The sequence below is a fragment of the Pinus tabuliformis genome, chromosome 9 (assembly GCF_031772625.1).
Source record: "Pinus tabuliformis cultivar Carrire ecotype Pingquan chromosome 9, CPIR1, whole genome shotgun sequence".
Classification (NCBI taxonomy): domain Eukaryota; kingdom Viridiplantae; phylum Streptophyta; class Pinopsida; order Pinales; family Pinaceae; genus Pinus; species Pinus tabuliformis.
In genome coordinates, this window is record NC_142307.1 from 567,736,154 (window position 1) to 567,745,974 (window position 9,821).

At 35.9% G+C, this 9,821-nt stretch overlaps 1 protein-coding gene across 1 annotated transcript; it reads left to right on the plus strand.

Moving 5' to 3' along the window:
- The first annotated feature begins 4,517 nt into the window (after positions 1-4,517).
- LOC149149800 (heavy metal-associated isoprenylated plant protein 14-like) lies at positions 4,518-5,082 on the plus strand. Its single transcript, XM_089442593.1, has 2 exons — positions 4,518-4,668; positions 4,754-5,082. The coding sequence occupies exons 1-2, from the start codon at positions 4,518-4,520 to the stop codon at positions 5,080-5,082; spliced, it is 480 nt and encodes a 159-aa protein (XP_089298719.1).
- Positions 5,083-9,821: the final 4,739 nt, after the last annotated feature.

Here is a 9,821-nt window from a genome sequence, read left to right on the forward strand (position 1 = left end):
TTCAGTTTATATGATTCCCCTGGCACCTAATTCCACCCTCTTCTAACTTCAGTTGTGACACGCCTAGGGTGAGACTCCTTACCCTCCCCAGGTAAGGTGAAAATGTTAGTGTTGCTCTAGCCTACAATGGACCCTTGTTGGCCCCTTGTGCTTGAACCGAGGGTTTCAACTCTGCTGTCATTTTCATGCCAACGTTAGTGTTAGTATCCATCACTTTGAGGGTAGGGGTGTCTAGTGAGTGCTCAACTACAAAGCTTGGAATTGAAAGATCCTTAAAATTCAAATAGTTGGGACAAATCTTGAGGGTTTCCTTAAAATACTTGGACATAGTGATAGAAGGATCCTCCCCTTGCTTGGCTCCACCTTTCAACTTTGCGATAAGGGGTGTTAAAGCATCATCTGTCATGCCATAATCACATAGAAGGAATTCCTTTCTTATTACCCTATATTAATTGGTACAAAAGTCTCAAAAGCGTAGTGAGAATTCCGGTATGTTCCTGGATTTTGGTAGAAATCTTTGTTACCGAGTCAGCTGCTGACATCGTAATACAAAGAGTCCCTTTTGACAGATGCTTTACAAATATGATGAAAAGGGGCGGGTCTAAAATTAAAGATCCTTTCTTTACAAGTTCTACCTATGGGGAGAGAGGGACAAATGCATGGCTACCCTCTTCATTCTATTGGAAATTTATTACAAACATATTTTAGACATCCACCTTTCATTCAGGGATCCTTCCAAAAACTTTGCGTACAACTAAAGATCCCTTACCTACCAGACACTCCGGCATCGACCTTACCATAATAGAGGAGTCACTAGTGTAGAATGGTAAGACACTTTTATAACAGAGATGTGACTTATAACACGGAAAAACCATGGGACCACCCATAAATCTGATACACCCTATTTCAGCCTATTCCTTTGACCCATTGTGATGGAAAGATAATCCTTTTGCTTCATATAAAGCCTAAAGGCATCTATTCCTACAAATAGAGCTGAAACAAAGCCTAAACTCCTTGTGCCCCAAAATGCCAAGAGTACCAAAACCTAAAAGCCTAAATTCCTCACTGTAAAATCTAAAAAAATCCAACGTTTTCCATCATGTAGCCTATCATGATTATTGATTCCCTCTCAATCCCAACTAAGAATATATTTATTATCACTATCCTACATATACTATTACTATTCAGGGTTTTAGGTATTTTGAGACATTTTCCAATCTTTGGAGACTTTGGGAAATGTTAGAGAAGTGCCATGGCATTGATCATCCTACATACGTTGCCACTATCGAGGGTTTTATGAAGGGGAAGAAATGCAACAAGTGGAGGAACTATACGTAGAGATGAGGAGACAAGGTTCAAACTTCTGGGAGCCGACATTTTGTAATTCGATTTAGGGATTTTTCAAGGCAAGAGAGGTTAAAAAGGCATTGGATGTGTTTTTATTTATTCTAGAGAAGTTCAAAATGATTTTCAAGTCGTATAATGTTGTGATCACAAGTTCTGCAAGGTTGCCCAGATGCAAGAGGGCTTAAAGTATTTGGAGAAGATGGTAGAAAGGAATATAATCCTTAATGGTGTTGATGAATGGGCTTATTTTTTATAATTATTTTTCTAAAACATTTCAACTCAAGCATGAAATAAAGAGAGAATATATTCTTCATTATTGTTCCTTATGTAAACGCACAAAAGATTCAACAATGATAATTTATTATTATTTTCCATAATCATCTAAACAATACAAGATAAAAAAAATTCAAGCACTCTCGTGCCAAATCACATGAGAATTATTAATTTTCTATTTTCACTTAAGAGATAGACCTAATATTGATCCTTCTTATCACCTTTATAACACTTCTTACAATCCATGCTAATGAAATTCAATAGATAGGGTTTTCCTCTAAAACCAACTTTACTATGACAATATTGATAACTAGTGATGACACACAAATCTATTCTCTTTTTAAACCTTCGTGATCAACTATCTCTAATCTAATTTTTGATAATTAATTGGCTTTAAGATAAATCCTAGAGACTTCATGAGCAAATCCAACTCAACCCTAAAATATTATAAAATCCTATTCTATAGTCCCCATAAAAGAAAAAGTAGATTTCCTAACATTTATCATCATACTGATAACTAAATAATACGTGTTTAAAAGAACAATAGATTTCCTAAAATCTATCATCATACAGATAACTAACCAATACTCGTTTCAAATCTATTATAACTGAACCACATCTCTTCTAGTCCCATTATAAAAAACTAGGATGACATCAGCGAATGAAAAATGGGACAAGTGACCGAGCTACCAACTCTAATATCTTTAAATGCATTAAATTGTTTACCTTCCAATAGGGTCCTAATCAAACCTTCTACTATAATAAGAAAAAGTATGAGAGAAAGATGAAAAGTTTGATTTAATCCTCTCTCTCGGTGAAAGAAGGCAACTAGATTCAGACCTTTGTCTTTTTGGGAACTTTGGAGCACAAAATGCAAATTTTGCTTTGACACCTCTTCCATTAGATGAGTCATTTTTACTTAAAAGCCAAGATGACATTGACATCTTAATGTATTTAGTTCTTTTCATTAAATTGTTAATTTGTTGTTGGTGTTTTGTTTTGTCTTGTTACATTCTAAAGCCAATAGTGCATTAACATGCCACTGAATTTTCGTTAGCATACTAGAAAGAAGGCTTGGTTTGGAATACTTGGTATTCTAATTAGTATAATAAAACTGCTAAGAATAAACTTTGTTTAGAATACTTGGTATTCTAATTAACATAATAAAACTGCTAACAGTAAACTTTGTTTAGAATGCTTGATATTGTTGTAAATGAACTTTTAAACTAACTTTAATGTTTTTTATCTCTCTTCATTCCTTGAATGCGAAATCTCAAACCTCCGTTTAATGTTTTTTTTTTCTCTCTTCATTCCTTGAATGCCAAATTTCGAACCTCCGTTTCTCATCTCGTTATCGTTTCTCGTTCAAATTTCTGGTAACATAGCTCATACCTAACCGAATAATATAACTTAGTATAATCACAGTCATAAATTCAACAATTGCAAGTTCTTCAGCTAATAGGTTATCGCACATTCACGATTTTCAATTTTGAAAGTTCATAAGAGCAATACAAAGTAATATTATATTCAGTAACTAGACTGTAGCCTGACTAGACCGTAGCCTGAGATGGTGGAGCACCCGCTTAATTATACGCTGTCGTGGTGGTGAAGGACGGGTGGAGAAGGACGGGACATAAATGCTACTAAAATAATCACTGAATCACAATATAAATCCAGATTAAATGACAATAGGCCTACTGCGAATTCAGCTATGAACCTATTGTTGCCGTACTTAACATTTCATAAGCATGGATAAAGCATTGTTTATGGAGGCGGAGGAATGGTTTATGGAATCGGAGGAATTGTTTGAATGCTCAAAGTAGTTAGAATTATTTGGTTAATTTTTTTTTTTTAAATTAGGTTTCAATCATATTTTTGATAGTGGAAATAGATTAACATTATTAAAAAAATTTAAAATACCTAAAATTTTGAAATTTGATATAACTTAAATTTACAAATATCTCTATAAAATTTTAATAAAATCTACCAACATCTGTACACAATTTTAATAAAATCTTACTTAAGTTTTGACTGGTTTGATTACGGCGTTCCCTAAGCTCTTAGAGAGAACGATAAAAACTCTAAAACTGAGTATAATTAATGGGTGCACATGTTGACTGAATGTCTTTTTTAGTAAAAATTAATTCAATTCGAAATTTTATTCCAATTTTGTCTTTAACGACCTCGTCTCGTTTTGGAGTTTTTATTTTACTTACGTCATCGAGCTCTCGTGCTAAAAGTCCAAAAAAATACCAATTTGCTGTCGTTGCTCTAAAAGTTTCGAACTGGCATTGTCTCGTATTGGAGAACCAAATTTAAATGTCTCGTTGACTTAAAATAATTGGACGAGGACAATCGAAATTTACACGTTTCGTTGATCGACATGCATTATTGGAGCAAAGACGAATGTTATATATATATTCAATAACAATTTTTATTATTAACAAATGTGCTTGGAGTATGCTGAGCATATGTCATGCAGGGATGTGTGGAGAGTAGAATAAACTCTGACTTCTAGCACTACATCCCTAATTCCAACCAGCTATATATGTTTGTTAAATGTTCACTATTCAACGCCAAGGCTACTGTTAGCGTCAGGCTAATCCGATGATGACGTTCCAAGACAAATTGGCATGTGATATTGTTGCGTGCAGAAGAAGCACTGAAAAGAAAATCCCTCCAGCAAGACCAGACCGCGTCTCCTGTATGCGAGAGGGTGAATATTCTAAATATTCGATTGCAATGGAGGGAAACTCCATATCCGAATCGTTCGGCAGGGCTATTTTTTAATTTGCCGATTATGTAATATATATACTCCTCCTGTTCTGTTGGAAGCCAGAAAAGGTGCTCCGTCGAAAAAATTTCCGACGCTATTACTCTCCAGAGGGCTCTCAAAAATGTCTAAGGTAAGCAACAGTTATCGATCTTTCGTTTTATTTCTTAAGCGGTCATGTGACGGGAACTCTGTGCAGAAAATCGTGCTGAAACTGGGTCTACATTGTGAAAAATGCAAACGGAGGGCAATGAAGACGGTTGCAGGGATTGAAGGTAAATTCTCGGTTTATTAATAATTTGGTCGACCGAGGCTGCAAGAACTTGTATTAAAGTTTTGCATCTCTGTGGATCTTTGCAGGCGTGGAATCTATAAAGATTAATGCTGAGAATAATACGATCAGTGTAACTGGAGATGCGGATCCAGTAAGGGTCACGGCTAGTCTCAGAAAGTATGGATTCACGGAATTGGTCAGCGTCAAACCATGTAATGAACGCTGTAATGAGCCCGAGAAGTACTTATGTCAGGAGATCTTATATCCCGAGAATGAGCCCGAGAAGTACTTATGTCAGGAGATCTTATATCCCGAAAATTTAAGTTATGCCATCCCTACAAGAAGCTATTACCAGGACAGCAGCTACACTCATTACTGGAGTGATGAGAGCCCCAGCACCTGCACTATCTCTTGAATTCAATTTTAACAATTATGTGAATTTCTTGCTCAAATTAATAATTTTATTGAATAATATTCTACACTGAATTAGAAGTTGGTGCTCGCCTGATCTACATGTCGGCGCTGTTTTTCCTTTTATGGATATTAATAAACATGCGATGCAAGAAATCCGATTATGCAGAAAGGTTTTCACGTGTATCCGCTAGCACATGCTGCGTATTGGGTAGGGTTTGGCATTTATTTACTAAGAAAAATGTATGGGAAATATTCATGCAGGATCCGTTTCCTTCTGGGAAATATTTACACAATTTGTTTGCTTCTGATGATCAAGAGGAGTTGTTAACTGTTCTATCAATGTAGATGACCCCATCATCTCTAATAACTGTAGGTGCTTGAAGATTTCATATTTATTTGACCAACCTGTAATTGGAAATTAATAATGGTTGTCCACAGTTTCTTTAGCATTGGTCAAACCACCTATTTTCATGTTTTTAGAATTATCATACAGTTCACAGTTAAATGAATTAACAATCCTGAAGGTGCACGTTTATCTTTATCGTGTAGATATATTTTCCTTTAATTGGTGAATGAATTCATAAGGAAAAGATTGAACATTTATCACCTTGTAGTGTAGATAGATTATCATCTGGATAAGTTGATGATACAGTTCATTTATGTCTGTACCATATTTTTGGTAATAAAATTGTCCTAGCTTTTCTGAAAGGCTTTTCTGAAAGAGTTAACATGTTTCATTTAATCTTAAACAATAGATTTCCTTAAAAAACGTAATATCTATTCTGAGTTAACTTCGCTAGATATATTGACTAATTAAATCGCACACTGATTATCGAAGAATGATGTTATCAAAGATAATGGAGTCGAAAGGATTAGGTTAATCTGAAATCAGAAGAAATCCATCGATACATGTATATGTTACATTTAAAAATTATATTTAAATTTTATTTTATATTGATTTTATAATTCCTAATAGTATAATTATAATTATATTTAGTAGTTTTAGATATTATTTTTTGGGATTCAATTGCTTTAAGTCATTGATGTCATGAGGAGTAGTAGTATTTAACTAATTTCTCATAATTTTTGAATAATCCACTTAACACTCATTACATCAAATAATACTAAAAAAAATATTTGATAATTTTATTAACTTTTATTTATTCTTTTTCATTTAAAAAAGTTGAGCCTAAAGCTGTTGAAAATATAATTTCAACTGCGATCGCCGATATCGCATCGACAAAGTCAAAGTGAAGGAGTTATAAAGAAGCTTTTGTGTTTGCGATAAGCGATCGCCGATATCGCATCGGCAAAGTCAAAGTGAAGGAGTTATAAAGAAGCTTTTGTGTTTGCGATAAGCGATCGCCGATATCGCATCGGCAAAGTTGAAGTGAAGGAACTATAAAGGAGCCTTTGTGTTTGCGATAAGCGATCGCCGATATCGCATCGGCAAAGTTGAAGTGAAGAAATTATAAAGGAGCTTTTGTGTTTCCGATAAGCGATCGCCGATATCGCATCGGCACTTCGCTATCGGCAATGTCATAGAGTCGGGGTCTTTGACATGAGAAAAGTTGCGATGCGATGCAAATAAAGTCAATGGTTAAAGTACAGGTCTGCAGCAAATAAATTTGACGTGAAGTAAAAGTTCATTTACCGCCAGTAAATGTCAGTAAAACAGTAAATGCAATTTACTGTGGGTTGGTAAGTTTTGGTGAAGTTTTTAATTTCTTTTACGGAAGTATGGGCAAATTTAAAGAATGGTATGGGCAAGTCATCGCCCCATCTTTAATGTTTTTGATATATGTTTCTCGTGTGTGCTCATTTTTGTATATGAGTGAATTGCACATGAAATTAAAATGTGAATGATAACACACAGCAGTGTGTAAAAAGATAGAACCAGGGTGATGTAATTTCAGGTGTAGGGAAAAACCATGTGTGGTTTTGCACAGCAGTGCATAAAGGAAATGGTGGAGCATTGTAAAATGGGGGTGCAGAAAAAAAATATACACAGCAGTGTGAAAAATGTGAAGAACCAGAGGGTGAATGCACAGCAGTGCACAAATGTATTTGGTAATGTTTTGTAAGAAATTGTAAAACAGAGGAATAGCAAAAACCATGTGTGGTTTTGCATGAAGGAAATGGTGGAGCGATTTTTGTAAACCTGTGTTATGTTTTTATTTACAGCAGTAAACTTATGTAAACTTTTATTACAGCAGTAAGTTGTTGTTCTTCACAGCAGTGAATATAAAAGGGATTTTACAGTGGTAAATCTTTGCATCAGGTTTTAATGAATAGAATGTTTTTAATGGTGGTGAAATACTCTGTTTCTTCATGAAATTTTTTTTAAGCTGTCTGTGCACAAAAAAAAATCCTGTGGAGGTAAAACAGAGCATTGTCTCTGTGTGCTTGTTTATTTGGCTTTTGGTATTTTCTCCAAATAAAAAAATTTCCCATCAGTGGTATCAGAGCTAGTCCAGGCTCTTTGAAGACTCAAAGAAGCTGAAGGAAGGTGTGGTTGCAGCACAGAAAGCTTCTCCAGCAGTGTGAAGTTTCAGCCAAAGGGATTCAGGTATTTCTCAAGTTTTTGAGTTATTATTGAAGGAACAGTCAGTGATTTAAAAAACACAGTCAAGTATTTGAAGCCCAGATAAGAATGGCAAGGTCAAAGAAGAAAGCCTCCAGGCCTGTTAAAAATGTGTCTCCCCCCTCTACTAAACTAGAAGGCAATCCATTAGAATACATTTTATTTGAAACCCCAAAGCTTGATGGAAACTTTGATGTATGGGAAATAATGATGAGGGCTTTCCTAATGTCTGAGGGGATTGAAGTCTGGGAGTCAGTGATTGATGACAGCAAGATGGATAAAGAATCCATGGAGTATGATGCACAAGCAGTAAAACTAATCTTGGATGGACTCCCTGATTCTGTGAAGAAGAATCTAGGAAAATATTCATCAGCAAAGGATATATGGGACAGACTGCATGACCTTCATGCAAAGGGAGCACTGACCATGAAAATGAGTCAAGAAGAAAGTCATGAACCCATTATAGAAGCTGAAAGTGAGAAGGTTGACCTCATCAAGCTTCAAGTAAGAGAAAGGGATGAAGAGCTTGCCAAGCTCAAGAAGGAGCTTGATCAATGCAAGAGGAAACATCATGAAGAAGTCATGTCTATGACAAATCAGCTGAATAGTGCAAAAAAGCAGGCAGATGCCTTGACAAGTCAACTTGAACAAAGGCACATGAGAGTGAGTAAGCTTGTAGAAGAGATTGGACAGTACAAGGTAGAGGTCTCCTCCCTTAAGTCCGAACTACAAGAAGCCAGGAAGCAGGCACAAGGAGCTGAAAAGAAAATGGAGAGCAGCCAAGCAAAAGATGAAGAAATCTCCAAGATGAAGACAGATATTATCTCCTTCAAAATAGTAGCAGCTGAAGCTACTCGTAGCAAGGAAGAAACAGAGGGACAACTAGCAAAGAGAAATGATGTATGTGAAAAGTTAGAAGAAGAGATTGTCCTCCTCAGGAAGAAGGTTGAAGGGATGAACAAAATCATGAAGAGCTCTCAAGCTCTGGATGACATGCTCAGCTATCATAGATCTCCATTTGATAAATCAGGACTTGGGTATGTAGCTGAATCCTCAAACAAGGATGAGGATGCTTTAAGCAGAGGAGATGTGAAGAAGCCAGAAAGAGATGGTGATGCTCCTAGTTCCAGCAAAGGCAAGGAGAAAAATGAAGGCAGCAATAGAAGAGATCCTGCTCCAAGTAGAAAATCAGCTTCAAGAAGAAATGTAGCTGATGGCAAAGAGGCAAGATGCAATGGTCATCAACAAAGGATCTCAAGGCAGCAAGGCTTCAGAAGTACATCAAGAAAACCTCCATCTCCCAGGTACCAAAGTTCATTTTATGGTTATTGTTATGCTTGCTCAAACTTTGGTCATATGGCAAAAGACTGTAGAGCATTTCATAGAGATAGATGTTATGGTGTCAGACAACCTCCAAGAAACAATTTTAGAAGAAATCATGAAATGTCATTCATGAAAAATGTTGAATGTTTTAAGTGTCATAACATTGGGCATATGGCACGTGACTGTAACTTAACATGGGATCTTACACAAGCTAGACCCATGCAAAAGAAGAAAGTTACACAAGTATGGAGAAGGAAGGAAAGGCAATCTGAAAACCCCTTGAACTCCCCAGTGGATCTAAATTTATTCTGAGAAAACTTGCCAAAAGAAGACAAGCATACATTAAAGGGGAGCTTGAATTTTTGTTGTTTGCTGAACTGTATTAACAGTCATTTGTTGATGGAGGATGTATTGCAGCGCAACAATTGCAAATGAAATCGTTGTTAATTCCTCCAAAAGGTAATATGCAGCAGTGATGAAATCAGCAATGTTTTTGCTTTGTTTTTATGCAATATGCACAGAAATGCATAAAGAAGAAAGATGGCAGCGCTGAAATGTAAAGAGCAGCAGCAAAATAATAGAAAAATGCAAAGCATGGAGACCCTCACAGCAGTGGGAAGATAGAACACAAAACAGCAGTTTGGAAATTTTTTTTGTGGAGCACATGGATTAGAATGAACAACAGTTTGAAATGTTTTTGTGGTGCACATGCATTGAAATGCATAGCAATGGAAGGTAGTTTCCTTCTATGTAATGTGAGAGAACATACTCATAGCAGAATGAGTGTAATGCACAACAGATGAAATGTTTTGTATTGGGAATGAAAATGCAAA

What these genes read in the sequence shown, in the direction of transcription:
- LOC149149800 (XM_089442593.1), top strand. Translation starts at nt 4,518, where the DNA reads ATGTCTAAGGTAAGCAACAGTTATCGATCTTTCGTTTTATTTCTTAAG. An exon ending in GACGGTTGCAGGGATTGAAG is followed by an intron (nt 4,669 to 4,753) that starts GTAAATTCTCGG and finishes GGATCTTTGCAG; the next exon opens with GCGTGGAATCTATAAAGATT.